Source organism: Electrona antarctica (assembly GCF_951216825.1).
Source record: "Electrona antarctica genome assembly, chromosome: 10".
Lineage (NCBI taxonomy): Eukaryota > Metazoa > Chordata > Actinopteri > Myctophiformes > Myctophidae > Electrona > Electrona antarctica.
In genome coordinates, this window is record NC_136791.1 from 46,208,707 (window position 1) to 46,231,227 (window position 22,521).

The 22,521-nt window shown below is 42.7% G+C and overlaps 1 protein-coding gene across 1 annotated transcript in view; it reads right to left on the reverse strand.

Annotated features, from left to right (window-relative positions):
* The window catches only part of LOC306931298 (NACHT, LRR and PYD domains-containing protein 1b allele 3-like), a 136,450-nt gene extending 116,712 nt beyond the window's left edge, over window positions 1–19,738 (reverse strand). The window contains exons 1-6 of the mRNA XM_079512619.1: window positions 19,647–19,738; window positions 19,185–19,307; window positions 9,343–9,425; window positions 2,932–3,150; window positions 2,489–2,552; window positions 1,598–1,843 (exon numbers count right to left, since the gene is read on the reverse strand). Of these exons, the coding sequence (XP_079368745.1) occupies window positions 1,598–1,843; window positions 2,489–2,552; window positions 2,932–3,096 (475 nt within the window). The 5' untranslated portion in view covers window positions 3,097–3,150; window positions 9,343–9,425; window positions 19,185–19,307; window positions 19,647–19,738. The remainder of the gene's footprint in view (window positions 1–1,597; window positions 1,844–2,488; window positions 2,553–2,931; window positions 3,151–9,342; window positions 9,426–19,184; window positions 19,308–19,646) is intronic.
* Between the last annotated feature and the right edge of the window lie 2,783 nt (window positions 19,739–22,521).

Sequence of the window (22,521 nt, forward strand, 5' to 3'; positions counted from 1 at the left end):
ACACAGCTTAACGTCATGGCTGTGTTGTTGAACACACACACAGCTTAACGTCATGGCTGTGTTGTTGAACACACACACAGCTTAACATCATGGCTGTGTTGTTGAACACACACACAGCTTAACGTCATGGCTGTGTTGTTGAACACACACACAGCTTAACGTCACACAGCTTAACGTCATGGCTGTGTTGTTGAACACACACACAGCTTAACGTCATGGCTGTGTTGTTGAACACACACACAGCTTAACGTCACACAGCTTAACGTCATGGCTGTGTTGTTGAACACACACACAGCTTAACGTCACACAGCTTAACGTCATGGCTGTGTTGTTGAACACACACACAGCTTAACGTCATGGCTGTGTTGTTGAACACATACACAGCTTAACGTCATGGCTGTGTTGTTGAACACATACACAGCTTAACGTCATGGCTGTGTTGTTGAACACACACAGCTTAACGTCCAGAAAGTTACACGACTGACCCACCCAGGTGATGCAATAATACTAATTGACTGTAGTCTGACCGTGCAACATGAAAACTCCCATCAGACGGTCGTTAAAGTCGATTGTTGGATACTGTTTCTCTTCCTCGTATTTATAGTTTCCTGAAATAATATCATACACATGTGTCCAGTGCATAGCCTACTGCAGGCCTGGTTGACTAGATTTAGAAGACATGTGTCCAGTGCATAGCCTACTGCAGGCCTGGTAGACTAGATTTAGAAGACATGTGTCCAATGCATAGCCTACTGCAGGCCTGGTTGACTAGATTTAGAAGACAGGTGTCCAGTGCATAGCCTACTGCAGGCCTGGTAGACTAGATTTAGAAGACATGTATCCAGTGCATATCCTACTGCAGGCCTGGTAGACTAGATTTAGAAGACATGTGTCCAGTGCATAGCCTACTGCAGGCCTGGTAGACTAGATTTAGAAGACAGGTGTCGGTGCATAGCCTACTGCAGGCCTGGTAGACTAGATTCAGAAGACATGTGTCCAGTGCATAGCCTACTGCAGGCCTGGTTGACTAGATTTAGAATGTATCCAGTGCATAGACTAGTGCAGGCCTGGTTGACTAGATTTAGAAGACATGTGTCCAGTGCATAGCCTACTGCAGGCCTGGTTGACTAGATTTAGAAGACATGTGTCCAGTGCATAGCCTAGTGCAGGCCTGGTTGACTAGATTTAGAAGACATGTGTCCAGTGCATAGCCTAGTGCAGGCCTGGTTGACTAGATTTAGAAGACATGTGTCCAGTGCATAGCCAGACATTTTGAAGCTCTTGCTACTGAAAATATATTATTTATATGGAGAAATGCAATCATTTAACATGCATCTCAATGGGTGAGAACTGAGAAGGACAGCTTGACCTGTCTCCTCGCTGCTAACGTGCCTATTGGACAAGGACGGGATGGGGAGGGACTTAGTGAACGGCTAATCAGGGGTTCAGAGTCTTGCTCAAGGACACCTCAACACTAACTCTGGGGGAGCCCACAGGGATCGAACTGGCAACCTCACGGTTCCCAAGTGGCCACTCTACCCCTGACCCACTGCCACCCCTTCAATAAATGAATGAATGAATGAATGAATGATCTTACCAAGGTCCGCCAGCAGGTGGGGTTGGTGTTCCATGAGGGCATCATAAAATGCTGCCCGGGCGTTGGTTCCTCCTGGAACTACTGTTGATATGTACAGAGTCTTCATTTGTTTCATGCTTGTCTTCTTAGCATTAATCTCGACGTAGATCTCAGGGTGGACCCAGCTGTCTCCTAGACTGTCTACTACAGCCATGACTGCGGACACCCTTTGGGTCAACTGTGGCCTGTGCTGCATCACAAAAAGTGCTGTTTGCAAGGGAGAAAAAGAGTGGATGAAATTAGAGAATCCTATGAATGAAAAACAAAGCTCTCTGCATCTCCATATGCCCCACATACAAAGTAATGTAACATCTTGTACAGGGATGTACAGTAGGGATGTACAGTAGGGATGTCCCGATCACGTTTGTTTTGCTCCCCATCCGATTCCGATTATTTGAAAATGACCCGATTTTCGATCGCGTGATCGGATCGAGACAACCCTACTGTACAGCCCTGGTAAACAGAAGGTAGCACCAGCTACCAACCTACTGTACAGCCCTGGTAAACAGGAGGTAGCACCAGCTACCAACCTACTGTACAGCCCTGTGAACAGGAGGTAGCACCAGCTACCAACCTACTGTACAGCCCTGGTAAACAGAAGGTAGCACCAGCTACCAACCTACTGTACAGCCCTGGTGAACAGAAGGTAGCACCAGCTACCAACCTACTGTACAGCCCTGGTGAACAGGAGGTAGCACCAGCTACCAACCTACTGTACAGCCCTGGTGAACAGGAGGTAGCACCAGCTACCAACCTACTATATAGCCCTGGTGAACAGAAGGTAGCACCAGCTACCAACCTACTCACTGGTCACCTCGAACACTGAACTGAGGACAGAAATAAAACACTCACCTTTTCTGGATTTTCTGGATTTTTCTGCATCCATTGCTTCTGAAGTCAAGTCGTTATCAGCATCCTGTTGGATACAGTCATGTTATTTCAATCCTAACCAGTCTGAGTGATATTGATCACATACTTTCTCACATGATACAGAGTGATGATCATAATACGGTAATAATAAATATCAGTCAATGTGGAAACAATTAGTACGATAATATATATTTATAATCCTAACCCTACTACAAAGCACGGGGAGAACATCACATCTAATTCATTGCGTTGCCATAAAGACTAATACCACCGAGACAAACGTTGAATAAGACTGGAATAAGTTAAAGCTGTGAGTGCATTAGTAACCAACAGTACCGTGGTCCACCATGTTCAATTCATCATAACATTTAGAGACGCACAAATAAACTGTGTAAAGCTGTGAGTGCATTAGTAACCAACAGTACCGTGGTCTGTGGACCTGATGCTGAGGCTGATGCTGATTGGTCCATGGTCTGTGGACCTGATGCTGAGGCTGATGCTGATTGGTCCATGGTCTGTGGACCTGATGCTGAGGCTGATGCTGATTGGTCCATGGTCTGTGGACCTGATGCTGAGGCTGATGGGTCCATTGTGGGTTTGATTGATGCCACGGAGTGGAGCGACAGCAGCTAGCACTTAAGAACCTGTATGCAGTGTTTTTTTATGGTACAATCATTACTGTTACTGTAACTAATTAACCTGTATGTACAATCATTACTGTAACTAATTAACCTGTATGTACAATCATTACTGTAACTAATTAACCTGTATGTACAATCATTACTGTAACTAATTAACCTGTATGTACAATCATTACTGTAACTAATTAACCTGTATGTACAATCATTACTGTAACTAATTAACCTGTATGTACAATCATTACTGTAACTAATTAACCTGTATGTACAATCATAGTGTTGCTGTAATTCATACATGGGCAACTGGCGGCCCGGGGTCCAAATGCGGCCCCCACCATCATATAATACGGCCCACAGGTTAATATCAGAATACTGATATATTTCAGCTGTTGCATTTCCAAATATGAAAACATGACCTGCATTAATTACTAGTCTAGATGTAGCTTAATGACTAGTATTATTAAAATGTTATTGGGTTTTTTTGTGTCCAATGTATGTGTTTAGTTCATAAAGTTAACATAACTATAACTAAATGCATTTGAAATTAGATACAAAGGTTACTTATCAGGATTCCAATTCAAAAATAGCATAAAAATAATTCAGGATTTGAATTAAAATATAGCAAAAATAGCTGATCAAAAAATACCTGATCAAAAATAGCTGATCTAAAAATAGCTGATCAAAAATTATCAAAAAAAATGCTACAACAGAAATATGCAATCTGGAGAGAGTGTGGAAATATAGTGGCCCTCGCCATCGTCAAAGTTGCACCACCCCTGCTGTAACTAATTAAACTGTATGTACAATCATTACTGTTATTTAGGGATTCAAATTATCGAATAATTAATTAATTGATCATTGATAACCCTATCGATCATATTTTTTTTCATCAGAGAATCTTCATTTCCCTCAATAACGTCTAACATGAAAAAATCTACATTTTGCTGATGAACATAAAGAATACAAAAGGCATATTATATTCCTTAATCAAATATGTATTTGACCATTTCAGATACAGGGCCAGGCAGTGGCATCTTTGTATGAGGAATAAAATGACACACACACACACACACACACACACACACACACACACACACACACACACACACACACACACACACACACACACACACACACACACACACACACACACACACACACACACACACACACACACACACACACACACACACACACACACACACACACACACACACACGCACACACACACACACACACACACAATGATAGAACCGCATAATTTTCAATTAATTGCTAAAGGACAACTTTTTAAAACATGAACAAGGTTCATGTTTTATTTTAGGTTGTTATTAGAGAAAGTAAAACATGAGTGTTGCTGCTTTCTTTAATTTTAGGGATTTTAGCTGTTTTTGACAGTGGTGCGGGGGCATTCGAACACAGGTGTAAATATGTCTTTTTTTTACACAATTTTATAGCGATTTTTTTTATTTATCATTTACTATAGTCCTACTAGACCCCAGGAAATTACATCTGGCCACCAAAGATCACAGGATCTGTATCCCCCTCTATAGACACACCCCCTATAGTACCCCCTAGTGGTGTCAAAAAATATCGATATGAATCGATAATCGATTTTAACATTAACGATACGACTACATCGATGCACGTGTGTCTGGATCGGTCAAATTAGCGTCTGGATCGGACGTTGGATCGATCCTAAAGTTGTGAATCGATATAATTCAACTAACTGCGGGAAAAACACAGATGTACAAGCCCACAGCGCTGTGCATTGCGACGGGTAGATAACTTGTAGATCTGCTACTTCCAGCGCAGGAAGGGCGCATGCTTATGACGCTCTTTAACTTTGCACCAGCGACAGTCACAACACACGAGCAGCAGACGGGGTGCACAGGCAGATCCGACACAACTTTATTGCACACATCTGTGCTTTCATCCACGCTTCCATAGCCTTTTAAATCTTATTTCCCATCCACGGGCACAAGCAGTGATATCAACAGCTTCCACCCGATCTGTGGTGGTGTTCTGTTGTCTGACGAGGGAAGCTACTAGCTAGTAGCTAGCATGGGAGCTAACGTTAGTTTAACTTCCATATAGTTAGAAGGAGTCCTCCTTAATAACACTATACTTTCCATCCGTTCCCCAACCCCTCACACTCGCTGCTGCGTTTACACGGGCAGACACAAAGACGAATGGGAATATCATTTGGAGCTTTAACAATGAATGATAGACTGTATCGTTGCGTCTGCCCGTGTTTAATGGTCAGGGTTTCACTGTCCACAGCAGGCAGTCAGACCTGTCAAACTATGCACTTCCAAAACTCAGAGACATGCCACCACCTATAAATTCAAACCCACCTCTGGAATATTGCTATAGCTTTCATTTATTTTATTCCATAGTCTTAGTTTTTCTCTAATAAAGTTGTTTTTATTTGTTTTCTCATGTTCCCCTTGAAAAGTGTCTTTAAGTACTCAGAGAAGCATATAAATAATATTATTATCACTATTATTATTACTACTTGTTTTATTGCCTATGCTTATGTAGTCACTATTCATTGATTCACTCATATCCAAATCCATTTGAAAAAAAAGCTCACTGCTCAGGTCAAATAGGCCTATTGATATGCGATTAAAATGTGATTAATTGAGATTAATTAATCAATCACAACGCGTCCAATTAATTAGATGTTTTTTAATTAAGTCCCAACCCTATTCTTTATAGATCTAGCTTCAAATAAAAAATCTATAGAAGGTTAAATGTGTCAGATCGCAACGTATCGTATCGAATCGAATCGCATCGCATCAAATTCCATGAAGTTCCACAAAATCGAAATCGTATCGATTTGGACTGAATCGAATCGAATCGAATCGTTCTGTATATAAAATGTATCGACCCCGAATCGCATCGTAGCCCATGCGTATCGATACGTATCGAATCGTCTTGTAATGGAGAGATGCACACCCCTAGTACCCCCCTATAGGGGGTTAGGGTACTAAAACAGGGGGTGTGTCTATAGATCAGGAGGTAACAGGGGGGGATGTCTATAGATCAGGAGGTAACAGGGGGGGGGGATGTCTATAGGTCAGGAGGTAACAGGGGGTGTGTCTATAGATCAGGAGGTAACAGGGGGTGTGTCTATAGATCAGGAGGTAACAGGGGGGGATGTCTATAGGTCAGGAGGTAACAGGGGGTGTGTCTATAGATCAGGAGGTAACAGAGGGGGATGTCTATAGGTCAGGAGGTAACAGGGGGTGTGTCTATAGATCAGGAGGTAACAGGGGGGGTGTCTATAGGTCAGGAGGTAACAGGGGGTGTGTCTATAGATCAGGAGGTAACAGGGGGTGTGTCTATAGATCAGGAGGTAACAGGGGGGATGTCTATAGGTCAGGAGGTAACAGGGGGTGTGTCTATAGATCAGGAGGTAACAGGGGGGGATGTCTATAGGCCAGGAGGTAACAGGGGGTGTGTCTATAGGTCAGGAGGTAACAGGGGGTGTGTCTATAGATCAGGAGGTAACAGGGGGGATGTCTATAGGTCAGGAGGTAACAGGGGGGGATGTCTATAGGTCAGGAGGTAACAGGGGGTGTGTCTATAGATCAGGAGGTAACAGGGGGGGGATGTCTATAGGTCAGGAGGTAACAGGGGGTGTGTCTATAGTTTTGGCTTCACTGCACTGGCTTCCGGTTGTTTTTAGGATTGATTTTAAAATTATTTCACTTGTTTATAAAGCTCTCAATGGTCTCGCACCTTCCTACCTACATGACTGCCTAAATATGTCCCAAACCGCCCCCTAAGGTTTTCCACTGCTGGCCTGCTCGCTTTGCCTAAAAATCACACCCGTGTGAACTGAGTGGTGCAACTCCCCCCCTGCATTTCATGTCATGAAAGGTGCTATACAAAATTACAAATAAAGTTGTATTATTATTATTATAGGTCAACTATACTATAAAACATTGACAATAGTTTGTGTTTGTGTATAAATATACTGTGTAATACAGTAGCAGTGGAACACTGATAATAGTTTGTGTTTGTGTATAAATGTACAGTGTAATACAGTAGCAGTGGAACACTGATAATAGTTTGTGTACAGTAATAATGTACAGTGTAATACAGTAGCAGTGGAACACTGATAATAGTTTGTGTACAGTAATAATGTACAGTGTGAAATGAAATGAAATGAAATGATTACTATATTTACCCAGGGTATCTGGGCTAAGCTCAAGAACTTGTTTCCAGCCAGGCCCTGCTCATAGAACACATTTCATCGTAGTGGTTCAATGCCTTGTTCAAGGGCACTTCAGCGGTGGTAATTTTTAACGTGTCATAAGGTTGGGCGATATGCCAATCTTTTTCAATCGCCCATCGTCTGTCCAAAAATCGCCGATGGACGATATATTCGTGTCATAAAAGTAAAGTGAGAACAGCTCACTACAGGTCGCAAAAAAAGCCAGATCTACAAGCTCTCAAGGCGCCGCATCCTGCCTGTTTTTGCAGCGCCGTTCGCTACGCGTTGAGAGCTTGTAGATCCGTCTATTTTTGCAGCGCAGTGCGCAGCCAGGGTAACAAAATAAAAAATAAGTTACAGGTGGAGATGAAGTGAAGTTGGAACGGGCAAGCAGCTGCAAGCCAAGCTAACATCACAACCACTGGCTGGTGACAGTGTTGTTAGCCGCAGCAACATGTAGCCTGCCCTGGTAACTTCTCCTCCTCCCCGGAGAACTCTTGCCTCCCCGTTGAGTCGGAGGCTCGGAGCGCTGCTGCTGATCCGCAAGCTCTCAAGGCATCGTGTCCTGCCTGTTTTTGCAGCGCCGTTCGCTACGCGTTGAGAGCTTGTAGATCTGTCTATTTTTGCAGCGCTGGTGTCGGGGTTCGTTCACGTTGTCAATAAAAAAATAACCTAGATTACAGGCGGAGATGAAGTTCAATCAGTGGGTTGAATCAGTAGCTACACGCTAAACTAAGCGCTAAGCTAACGATCCCCGAGCCTACACTAACACTAGCAGCCTGTTTTTTATTTTCCCCCGACTTCACGGGTAGCGCATTGGGATTGTGATGAGACACGAGACAGCAGTGTGCATTCTGTTGTGACTGTATATTATTAAACTGCATGGGTCTGGACTCCGGAGCATAAACAACATGTAGGCTACAGTACAGTAGCCTCCCTCGGCTCGGTCCCTCCCAGCCTTTACTCTGGCTGCCAGAGTGTTCCCCGATGCTGCGGTGCGGGGACTGGGAGCATTATAACGGGAGGAGGGGTTTTCCACCCGTCCGCTGTTACTACTTTGCTGGCCCAAATTGATTCACATGTTGCTCACACTTTACAGGTTAATTGGGCTAATATTTTGCAAAAGAAAATAATCGTCCCGAAAAATCGCCTAATAAAAATATTCGGCGATTGGACTCGTACATTCGCGATTGACGATAGATTCTTATCGTCACCCAACCCTAACGTGTCGGACGGCTGATTCGAACTGGTGACCTTCCGGTATCAAGACCGCTCTGATATCCGTTCGGCCACCGCTGCCGCTGTGTAATACAGTAACAGTGGAACACTGATAATAGTTTGTGTTTGTGTATAAATGTACAGTGTAATACAGTAGCAGTGGAACACTGATAATAGTTTGTGTTTGTGTATAAATGTACAGTGTAATACAGTAGCAGTGGAACACTGATAATAGTTTGTGTTTGTGTATAAATGTACAGTGTAATACAGTAGCAGTGGAACACTGATAATAGTTTGTGTTTGTGTATAAATGTACAGTGTAATACAGTAGCAGTGGAACACTGATAATAGTTTGTGTTTGTGTATAAATGTACAGTGTAATACAGTAGCAGTGGAACACTGATAATAGTTTGTGTTTGTGTATAAATGTACAGTGTAATACAGTAGCAGTGGAACACTGATAATAGTTTGTGTTTGTGTATAAATGTACAGTGTAATACAGTAGCAGTGGAACACTGATAATAGTTTGTGTTTGTGTATAAATGTACAGTGTAATACAGTAGCAGTGGAACACTGATAATAGTTTGTGTTTGTGTATAAATGTACAGTGTAATACAGTAGCAGTGGAACACTGATAATAGTTTGTGTACAGTAATAATGTACAGTGTAATACAGTAGCAGTGGAACACTGAATAGTTTGTGTTAGGCTCAGGATGGTGAATTGACATCCAGATGAAATCAAAGAGACATTTTACCTTCATAGAGGAGATGACATCGGGGTCATCAGAGGGTCTTCATCCCTCCTCTCAAACTGGGAAGAACATCTGTGGTGTTTCCCCTGGAAGAGTCAGGAAGAGGAACACAGACCATGAACACTGGACTAGGAACACAAACCATAAACACTGGACTAGAAACACAGACCATGAACACTGGACTAGGAACACAGACCATGAACACTGGACTAGGAACACAGACCATGAACACTGGACTAGGAACACAGACCATTAACACTGGACTAGGAACACAGACCATGAACACTGGACTAGGAACACAGACCATGAACACTGGACTAGGAATGTCTGTCGTGCGTAAACATGGAGGGCTGTCACTGTGTGTGGGGATCCGAGTGGAGACTTTCTTCATCTTGTTTAAATATAAATACTTCAAAATTAAAACGCATGTTTAGCTCAGCATGATTTATAAACTGTAGGCATAGCTAACATGGCATATGCATAATAATTGTAGGCTATATGGTGATCGGATCATCAATGGGACTCGCTATTGTAAACTATATGGTGATCGGATCATCAATGGGACTCTGGGAGTAGCTATTGTAAACTATATGGTGATCGGATCATCAATGGGACTCTGGGAGTAGCTATTGTAAACTATATGGTGATCGGATCATCAATGGGACTCTGGGAGTAGCTATTGTAAACTTCGGATCATTTTGCGCTCCCGTCTCCGCAGTGCCTTGCTCCTGTGCCCAAAAGAACAGTGGCTGGCTGGCTGGCTGGCTGGCTGGCGCGCACGCACGCACGCACACGCACGCACGCACGCACGCGCACGCGCACGCACGCGCGCACGCACGCGCGCACGCACGCGCGCACACACACACACACACACACACACACACACACACACACACACACACACACACACACACACACACACACACACACACACACACACACACACACACACACACACACACACACACACACACACACACACACACACACACACACACACACACACACACACACACACACACACACACCATTTTAAACCACACTCATCTTGTCCCTGGCGGAGTCAAATTACGTGTGTGTGTACAGTGCAATAATCATACGCACAGCATACGAGTGCTGAGCCGAGTGGCCAAGGCTCCAAAAATGTCCAGAGATGCAAAGTTTGGGGCGTTTTATTTTCTCCCAAACGAGTCTTCCAACAACGATTACAGTGCAGTATCAATAGTGAAGGCCTTAAATAAATCAAAATAAGACCAAAATATCAAAAATTAAACAAACTTTACAGCAAACTAAACTAATGAAAACAACCTAAGGAACCTAATAATATTAGGTTCCTTAGGTTGTTTAACAGCATATTATGCTGTTAATCAGGCGACACCCTTACAAGACAAGGGCCCTGGCAGCTCTCCCCTAGGTGCTTACAGCTTGTTGCTCCATGCCCAACTAAGGTGACCTTCACACCAGAAAATGTTACTGCGATTAAAACGAATCCTGCTGCACATTGTCCGAAAGTGCGCTTTGTTTGGCAGGTGTGAAGCCTCATTCAAATCATAATGTGCATCAAAGAACCGCATTCTACTCCGCTAAAAACGGGGTGTAACTGCCCGACACTAGGGCTTTAACTTCAGTTATTCCTTTTGGGTTGAAGTTCATTTGTTTATTTACGTGGTTTATTTTTACCTTATTTTGAAGCTTTCTGTATGGTTTGATTTACCTTAATTTGAAACTTCTGCTTCCTCCACCGGGATGCACTTAGCTGAGGTCTGCTAGCTTCTCACTCACACACACCACTCACACAACTACACTCTGCTGATCCAGAGCGAGAGGGAAGAGCACACCACTCACACAACTACACTCTGCTGAGCCAGAGCCAGAGGGAAGAGCACACCACTCACACAACTACACTCTGCTGAGCCAGAGCGAGAGGGAAGAGCACACCACTCACACAACTACACTCTGCTGAGCCAGAGCGAGAGGGAAGAGCACACCACTCACACAACTACACTCTGCTGAGCCAGAGCGAGAGGGAAGAGCACACCACTCACACAACTACACTCTGCTGAGCCAGAGCGAGAGGGAAGAGCACACCACTCACACAACTACACTCTGCTGAGCCAGAGCCAGAGGGAAGAGCACACCACTCACACAACTACACTCTGCTGAGCCAGAGCGAGAGGGAAGAGCACACCACTCACACAACTACACTCTGCTGAGCCAGAGCGAGAGGGAAGAGCACACCACTCACACAACTACACTCTGCTGAGCCAGAGCCAGAGGGAAGAGCACACCACTCACACAACTACACTCTGCTGAGCCAGAGCAAGAGGGAAGAGCACACCAGTGTTTTGTGGCACTCGGCTTATGTTTTCTACACGGCAAGGTACGAAATGTTCGATTGCTTAAATGCAACGTGCACATTTGTACTAACTTGCGATGTTGCTTGTACGTCGCGGTTTTACTGAACAATTGACTGAAGTTGTGTTTTGTCACACTATGCTGTGGCCAGTTGGTGTAGCCTCCAGTACCTGTTTGTCTGTTTGATGTGGCCTGAGGCCAGTCGGTGTAGCCTCCAGTACCTGTGACAGTGTGTCTGTTTGATGTGGCCTGAGGCCAGTTGGTGTAGCCTCCAGTACCTGTGATTGTTTGTCTGTTTGATGTGGCCTGAGGCCAGTTGGTGTAGCCTCCAGTACCTGTGACTGTTTGTCTGTTTGATGTGGCCTGGGGCCAGTTGGTGTAGCCTCCAGTACCTGTGACTGTTTGTCTGTTTGATGTGGCCAGTTGGTGTAGCCTCCAGTACCTGTGACTGTTTGTCTGTTTGATGTGGCCTGAGGCCAGTTGGTGTAGCCTCCAGTACCTGTGACTGTTTGTCTGTTTGATGTGGCCAGTTGGTGTAGCCGCCAGTACCTGTGACTGTTTGTCTGTTTGATGTGGCCTGAGGCTCGAGTGGTTTAGACCAGGGGTGCCCACACATTTATGACGTGAGATCTACTTTCGAAATGACCAGCTCAACAAGATCTACCCACTGAAAAAACAAGTGTACCATTGCTGAAAATAGTTTAAATATATAATGTACCTGGGGGGGCTTTGGAATAGGGGGGGAAATTATGACAGGCAGTTTCTGCCCCCCGTATTTAACTTAAACGCCCAATGCATTCTCAATGGCAATAGCACAAACTTTGCCATGCTACTAGTCCTACATACTGTACTAACATCTAGAAACCCCGTTCAAACCTATTTAGGTTCATCTTACGGTGGACATGTTTGCCTGAAAATAAATCTTTGAAATGTTTCATAGTTTTAGAAATATAGTGCTTTCAAATTTGAGAAATTTATAATGGGGCTCAATGGCAGCTCTATGGCACGTCAAAACATTACTTTCACCTAGAAACTCTATTCACACATTGTATAATTCAGCTTACTGTGGAGACACATGCTGGGACTTTTTACTTTAAAATGATTTGTAGTTTCTGAGTTATTTAACTTAAACGCCCAATGCATTCTCAATAGCACAAACTTTGGCATGCTACTAGTCCTACATACTTACACCTATAGACACCCCATTCAAACCTATTTAGGTTCATCTTACGGTGGACATGTTTGCCTGAAATGGAATCTTTGAAATGTTTCATAGTTTTAGAAATATATAGTGCTTTCAAATTTGAGAAATTTATAATGGGGCTCAATGGCAGATATTGGCACATCAAAAAAGCACTTTCACCTAGAAACTCCATTCACACTTTTTATAATTCAGCTTACTGTGGAGACACATGCTGGAACCTTTTACTTTGAAATGATTTGTAGTTTCGGAGTTATTTAACTTAAACGCCCAATGCAGTCTCAATGGCAGGGGTGCCCACACTTTTTTGACTTTGACTTTGACTTTCAAAATTACTCTGATGCAACAAGGGGGGGGGGGGGGGGGGGGGCATTTAACTGACATAAGACAAACACACTTGGAATGGGAAATAGAAGGAAAATGTAATTGGTAGGGTTTTTCTTTCTACCGACAGTGTGTACTGTAATATTTTGTATGTGGAAAGTGAGTAAACTACCTCGACGCACCCAAGGTCTCCTGTCTTGCTGTTTCCTTACTCCACAGTATATAACTTTGTAATGCTACTGACGTTTGTGCACAACAATCTTGAAAACAAAGTAATACATTGTGGGTTTGAGCTGACAGGCCCTTCTAAATGTCAATCAAGTCACCTTAATTCAAGTGGCAAAATTTAAATTAAATATATTTTTTTAGGGGCATGTATAATGTGATCTACCTGCACAGCCCTTGTGATCTACTGGTAGATCGCGATCTACCTTTTGGGCACCCCTGGTTTAGACACACCGTTAGCATCCTGGATGAGCGGACTGAGGTACTTGTTTGGAGTTTCATGATTTATTTTGGGACTTAATTAATTGCATTTTGTTTGGTACATTTGGATATTGTGCATTTTCCTTTGGTATTTGTCTTATTGAAATGAATAGTTATTGTATCACTGCTTTAGAATTGACCATAAATTAACCATTTTATTGTTGATTGTATAACTGAAGTGATGAATTCAATGCACAGCTTTTATTAGTGAAACTATACATTTGATTATGAAATTGTAACAGTATTTATTCTATATTTGTATAGTTTTCACGGTGTTGGAGAAAATAAACACACCCGTCGAGACCATCCAACTTGTCATTGTTTCATCAATCGAGGACGCTTACACGGGGGTTTCGCTTCACTTCCAATCGCACTTGATTTCGATTCGGTTAGCTAGAAGCTGCTGCTAGAAGTTGCTAGAAGCTGCTGCTGATTGGCCAGGCCGTTTTGTGGCCGGGCATCAAGTCTGCCTGAGAGTTCCCAGATGGGAGCAGGAGGGGGGAACACAGTGTACTCTCTGCTGCCCCATCTGGCGGAGTCAGGTTAGGTGGGAATGCAATCCGTAGCAAATAAAATAAATGAAGCAAACTATGTGGCGGATAAGGAGCTAAACACAGTTGGAGACGGAGAAGGGATATTCATTTTACGCAGTACAAAGATGTCCCGTTAGGTTACCATGTGACGTGGTCAAATAAGGAGACCGAAGCCCTCATCGAAATATGAGGACGAGCACATTAATCTATTGCTTAAGGAAACATATAAAAACACTGCAGTGTACAGAATATTCTGTCTGTCTGTCGTGCGTAAACATGGAGGGCTGTCACTGTGTGTGGGGATCCGAGTGGAGACTTTCTTCATCTTGTTTAAATATAAATACTTCAAAATTAAAACACATGTTTAGCTCAGCATGATTTATAAACTGTAGGCATAGCTAACATGGCATATGCATAATAATTGTAGGCTATATGGTGATCGGATCATCAATGGGACTCTGGGAGTAGCTGATCTTGGACTACACGTGGCTCTTGGGCTTTGCTTGGCATAGTTTCCAAAGTAAAACAAAATAATAATAATGCTAAAGTAGAATCCATTAAAATAATATCAAACACGACACTGGAGCACAGAACTGACTGACACAGTGAATAGTAGGCAGGCTGACAGTGACGTAGTATAACGGTAAAGAGCCAAAAGAGGCAATGCAATGCAGTGTCTGGATTTATTGGAAACAATGTCGCAGAGTTGATGGTCAGTGTCCGTGCGCACCAGTCATCAAGCACACCACCATCTGGAGGATCAAAGTGTGTTATGCAAGTGTACCCGGGTGCGCTGTTGAATCTCGGGCAATGTGAATCATGGCCATCGGGGACCAGGCAACCGTATTCGGAAACGGTTCCAATGAAACGGATTCAGTCCCTCTCAGTGTGAATTGCCTATTAGCCCACAGGGCTCGGCCCAAAAAAATGGTGTTTGTGGAAAGATATTGGAACTCGTAAAGGCGGGCTGGCTAGTGGTGCTATGTGCACTCCTACACCATGCATGCTTATGAGAGCATGTGGGGCCACAGACCAGGCAGTTTGATGGTTAACAGATGTTTATTCGGTTCACAGAGGGTTATGGCATAACATGGATGATGACGAATGATGGTTCAAGATGCCCCACACACACACACACACACACACACACACACACACACACACACACACACACACACACACACACACACACACACACACACACACACACACACACACACACACACACACACACACACACACACACACACACAGTCTTGCTCAAGGACACTTAGACAGTAACTCTGGGGGAGCCCACAGGGATCGAACCTTAACATCACATTGTCAAATAACAACAACTAGTGGGAATGTGTGTGCATAATTTCACGGAAATCACATGCTGTGTGCAACATTTGAGGCATTTTGTTGAAATGGGCAAATCCTGCAAACTTTGGCAGGCAATCTTAGCCAATGGGGATGGAATATGGGGAAGCGGCAAGGGCGGTATTGCAGTCGCTGTACCGCACTGTACCGCACTTTACCGCACTGTTGTGACGAAAAGAGAGTAGAGCCAGAAGGCAAAGCTCAAAGGAGCTCAAAGAAGAAAAACAACCAAAAATGTGTTGTAATCTGCCGTTTCTTTCTTCTAATTATTTGTTCGGCCCCAAAAAATGGTGTTTGTTTTCATGATTTCTCACAACTCCAGTTGGCTTTGTACGAGGCTTAAAAGGTCTTTAAATAAATACTTTTTGAAATGTCTATGAGGAAAATGAACGGAGAATTATTTCCTGGGCCCTGGTAGGGGGCGGGGCTGCGACGCTCTATAGGCCTATAGCCTACAATTGCAAATAGGCAAGTTATAGGCCTATGCTTGTCATTGTCACTTGGAAATAAAGGCGTGCAGTCCATTTATGCCTAAATATATTGTTTAAATATCACAGGGATTATAGGCATCTGATGTCACTCACGCTGCGCTCCCCAATCATATCTCACAAGTGCGCTCGCATATAATATGTTTAACAAGCACCAGATATCTGAAAAGGTCAGAGCTACAAGCTCACACCATGAGACCTATCAAACACATTACATCATTACATTCCGGCCAATCACACGCTATGGGTGCGTGCGCGCGCTCGCTCGCTCGCTCGCTCGCACGCACGCACACAGAGCTGGGCATAGCAGGGCCTCAAAAGTGCAAAAAGAACGTGCAACATTTTAAAACACACTCATCTTGTCCCTGGCGGAGTCAAATTACGTGCAACACACACACACACACACACACACACACACACACACACACACACACACACACACACACACACACACACACACACACACACACACACACACACACACACACACACACACACACACACACACACACACACACACACACACACACACCAAGCTAAAGGAGGGGAATTAAAGACCAATTAACTTATCCTGTTGGCTTTATATATAGTAACTAAACATGGTTGATCATCATGATGACGGCTGTGTGTTGTGTGTGTGCCTCTGTTGTTCTTTCTCTGTCCACCCCCAAGTGCTTTGAATACCTAGCTTTAAACATCAATTTAGGAAATGCGGCAAATTATGAAAAACTACTCCTAATTGGGTTATACCGCCAGCCCTCTGCAAAATCTCTCATGCAAATATATTCAATCTAATATCCTCCCATGGAATGACGGATATTCTCCTCATGGGTGACGGAAACTTGGACTGGTTCACAGGAGCCTCCAGCACCTTTAAAAATCTCTGTAATAGTCTAAACCTCTCTCAGCTAATCACAGCTCCAACACGACCCAATAGAAATAATCCAGCAAGAGCTTCCCTACTGGACATCATTCTTACAAGCAAATCACACAATTATAAATGCAGTGGTGTCCTTCCACTTGATTTTAGTGACCATTGTCCCATAGCTTGTATTAGAAACACAAGGCAACAAAAATCTGAGCATCGGATCACGGTAAAAGGAAATTTCAATAATTTTATTAATGAAGCTTTTATACATGAATTGGCTCTTAGCGATATATTCAACACTCTCTATTCCAGACCCTCATTCATTAAATTACTTTATTTCTATTTTTAACTCAGTTGCTGATAAACATGCTCCCTTTAAAAAGCTTAGAGTGAAAAACAGGAGGAACCCCTGGTTTTCCCCTTATATCTCAATAAAATTAAGAGCCAGGGACATTGCTTGGAAAAAAGCACGCTCCTCTGGCTTAAAATCCGACTGGGATCATTTTCATCTCATCTGAAATAACTGCCTTGCCATGATTCGGAATGCCAAATCATCATATTACATCTCCACCTTGTCAGATTGTAGCTCAAACCCTGGCAAATTCTGGAGTACCATTAAAACGCTATCCCAAAGTCAACCCTCATCGCTACCCAAACAGATCATCACAGACTCCTCCACAGTATCAAACAAAAACGATCTATGCAATGTTTTTAATACGCATTTTAGCACCGCAGGCCATTTCTTCAGGAATTCGGACACACCACCTACTGTAGTAACCCAGTCCATGACAGTTCAAACTCTCAAAGTTTCACCTTCAGGCACTTCTCCAGCATAGAGGTAAAGGAAGCTCTACTTGCCATTGACCCTAAAAAATCTACAGGAGCTGATGGGCTAAACCCACAGCTTCTATTATTAGCTGCTCATACCATTTGACATTATAACATATATCTTTAATCAAACCTTAGTAACTGACAGCATTCCTACTTTATGGAAAACTGCGTATGTCTCTCCGCTACACAAAGGTGGTCCTACAAGTGACCTCAATAACTACCGACCAATTTCTAAACTCCCCTGCCTTGCTAAGATTTTAGAGCAACTGATCAATACCCAACTCAAATCCTTTTTATCCCGAAATAACATCTTAAACTGCCACCAATCAGGTTTTAGACAAGAACACAGTACTGCAGTGGAGTTACAAATAGTGCAGTACATCTTTACGCGGACGACACCGTCATCTATTCAGTCGCCCCCTCAGTTGATCTAGCTTTTCAAAACCTACAAACAGATTTTCACAAAATTCAACAGGCACTCACCAATCTCAAACTGCTTTTAAACCCTGGTAAAACAAAATTCATTGTCTTCTCTAGAAAACCAAATGCCACTCAATCAAACCTTAACATAACAACTAGTGAAGGAACTCCTATTGAAAAAGTCTCAATCTATAAATATCTGGGCATCTGGTTAGACGACAAACTATCATTTAAAACCCACATTTCACAACTCATCACTAAACTGAAACCAAAACTAGCATTCCTCTATCGAACCAAGCTTGCTTCAATTCAAAAAATAGGAAGCAGCTGATTCAAAGCACAATTTTATCAGTTATCGACTATGGTGATATTATTTATATGCATGCAGCTCCGTCATCACTAACACCACTAGACACAATCTACCACTCTGCCCTCCGGTTTATAACTGGAGATGGGTTCCTCACCCATCGCTGTAGGTTGTATGAAAAGGTTGGTTGGCCTTCATTGGCTAAGAGACGAGAACAGCACTGCACTGTTTTTATCTACAAAGCCTTACTTAAAAAAATGCCTACATATCTTAGCAGCCTACTACATCCCAAAACTGGCCAACATCCCAACCGCTCCCAAAACAACCTTATGTTAGAAATCCCATTTGTGAATTCTGAATTGGGTAAAACAGCCTTTCACTACTATGCACCTCACATGTGGAACTGTCTACAATCAATCTTAAAACTGAAAACTTTGATTTCACTTGAACGTTTTAAAAGACTTGTAAGGATCCATTTGAGATCCAGCTGTACTTGCTCACTCTAAACTGTTTCTTATCCTGTAATGTATTTATTATTTATATTGTATGGTATGTGTACTGTAATCAGGGCGTTATTGAAAAAGAGAGCTTGCTCTCAACTGACTTCCCTGAATAAATAAAGGTAAAAGAAAGAAAGAGTGTGTGTTTGGTGTGTGTCTGCAGCTCTCACCAGTCAGAAGTGTGCGTGCGTTGGTTCCGGAGTGAGACACATGTTCTGTCCAGCTTGTGTCACATTCACCAAACAGGATGTATAGCTTCCTCATTGTCTGACTGGCAGAAACATGCTGACTCACTGGACATAACATAATACATAAATAACATCACATTCAGTTTAAACAAAATAACAAAAATACATGACACCAAATAGTTCTGTTATCATAATAGCATACCACTATCAGAGTGAGTTGGAATTATAACATCAGACAGTCACAGTAGCAGCTTGGGGCCTCCTGCAGTCACTATCACAGTTAGCATTAGCTGCTATAGCTAAGCTACCAAACTGCTAAGCATGTAGTCTACAGTACACTAAAACATTGTGGAGACACACGGCCACCTTTTCCACTATCAACATATATCCCCTGTTCATATGCTACTTTATATGTCTAAATGAACCCACATTCTTATATCTCACCTGCAACAAGACAGTTAAACACACACAAATTGAGTGAGACACATGTTCTGTCCAGCTTGTGTCACATTCACCAAACAGGATGTATGGCTTCCTCATTGTCTGACATTATGGACTTGAGTAAGAATGAATTATAATGAAATAAACAACCAAAAAATAGGGGGTGGCTTTGGCTTATCCTACACGTGTGTTGGTTCCGGCGTGTCCAGCGAGGTAATGTTGATCGTGGTCTGGAGGAGGAGAGGTGATGTTGATCGTGTCGCAGAGCGTCACAAATGACCCGTCAGACAGACAGACACGCAGCGTCACATAATGACACCAGATAATAATCAGGTTTCTATGAGGTGACGAGCTTTGGGGGGGAGGAGGAGGAGAGACAGATATGTCATTCTACCAGATTCCTGAACACAAGGAGTGTGTTGACAAGCAGGTCAACCTGCTGCTTCATCACCAGACAACAATGTAAAGGATTAAGTAAATGCTAAATGGTGCATTTATATAGCGCCTTTATCCAAGGCGCTTTACATATTATGTGCATTACATTCACCCATTCACACACACATTCACACACCTTTACATAGACTGTGCATTACATTCACCCATTCACACACACATTCACACACCTTTACATAGACTGTGCATTACATTCACCCATTCACACACACATTCACACACCTTTACATAGATGGTGCATTACATTCACCCATTCACACACACATGCATACACTGATGCAAGGCACCAACCTGCACATCAGGAGCAATCAGGGGTTCAGAGTCTTGCTCAAGGACACTTCCACACTAACTCTGGGGGAGCCCACAGGGATCGAACTGGCAACCTATAGCGGTTTTCACATTTAGGTGAAAATACTCTTATAATAATAATAATAATACTCTTTATTTATAGAGCACCTTTCAGACACAAGTGTAGTTCAAAGTGCTTTACATAAAGTACAGTACATACATACATTTACATAAAGTACAGTACATACATACATTTACATAAAGTACAGTACATACATACATTTACATAAAGTACAGTAGGCTACATACATACATTTACATACAAGTAAAAAGGCATTCACATAAATGCAAAAAGATTAACAAGGGTAAAAAACTAAAGTAATAGCTTCAAATCTGATCAGTAGAATTTGTTGTAATTAAAAGTAAATTTAAGCTAAGGTTACAAGAGAATCAGTTAAAACTAGAAAAAGTGCCCCTTCTTGGCACAGGTCTCCACCAGGGCAGGTCAGGTTGTGGCCTCCTGGTGGTGCTATAATACGCCAATGTGAAAAGGGTGCCATTTCTTCTTACGCCTTGGATGGCAATTCACTCTTCGCTAAGTCCCACCCAAGCCCGTTCTTGGCCAATACCACGTTAGCGACGGTTACTAGGTTAGGATCCTGGTCACGCTTTCAATGCTGGTCAAAATGTTTAAGCAGTGTCAATAAATATATTTGCTGTACAGCATGTGTGGACCTCAGAAAGAGGGTTTGTTTTCTTACCTTGTTATGAGCAAACTAGTCCGTCCATGAATTATTTCGATCCGTTGTGCAGTTTAATAGTAGGCCCTATAAAAATAGGCTCTCAGACTTCCATTGTAACGGGGAAACGGCTCTCAAAGTCAGTCAGTTAGCACATAAGCGAACACAACAAAAGCTGATTCTGACAGTTTATGACATCAGGAAAACCGTTTTATTTTCGTCTTTTGATAGATTTATAAAGTAACTATTTTGGTTGGAGATATACAGTGAAGCGGTTCTGGTGTTCCCAACTCTCGTTTGTAAACAAGTCGCCATGCTGTTTGAGATGCATCCAGCTGCAGTCCCAGACATTTCTCCTAAAGTGTCTCCCTCAAACATGTCCAAAATTGTGTATGGTGTTTGCGACAAGTGGACGAGATCAAATACATTTATTTACATCCAACGGCCTGGATGGAAGGCTGAGACCGAGGCTACTTCAGAAGTGGGTGTACAGATTTGGACCAATCAGATCGTTTTGTAGGCAAACCGGAAGTTCTTTCCACACAAACTTGTCAGGGTTGCCAGGTCTGCTTATTTCCCGCTACTTTTGGCTTAAGGCTAATAATTAGTGTATGTAATACATTACCAAAACATTAATTATCATAGACATAGGCCTACATAGTATTTATAATGATAAATGCATACAATCTTTTTATTATGATTATATATGGTCATATTATTGTTTGTTTTGGCTTGTTTTTCTTGATTTGGCTTTAAGAGTTGGCTTGTTTTTGGAGGTGGGTTGGCTTATTTCTCTCACACAATGTGGCAACACTGAAGTCAAAACAAAAACAAGACAACGTTGACATTTTTTTATTAAAAATAAAACCGCACGAGTTTTCCTGATGTCATAAACGGTCAGAATCAGCTTAGTGTTCTAAAAGAGTGACTTTGAGAGCCGTTTCCCCGTTACAATAGAAGTCAATGAGAGCCTATTTTTATTTCTAATATGTACTATTAAACTGCACAACGGAGCGAAATAATTCATGGACGGACTAGTTTGCTCATAACAAGGTAAGAAAACAAACCCTCTTTCTGAGGTCCACACATGCTGTACAGCAAATATATTTATTGACACTGCTTAAACATTTTGACCAGCATTGAAAGCGTGACCAGGATCCTAACATAGTAACCGTCGCTAACGTGGTATTGGCCAAGCACGGGCTTGGGTGGGACTTAGCGAAGAGCTAATTGGATGATTTGAGGCATTTTGTTCCAAAAATGTGTTTTGCAAAAATCCACCTGTTGGTGGCGCTATAACAGGCCAATGTGAAAAGGGTGGGGTATATTCCTCAGCCTAGTAGGAACATCTGTGAAAGATTTCACGTAAATTGCACGCTGCGTTCATGATTTGAGGC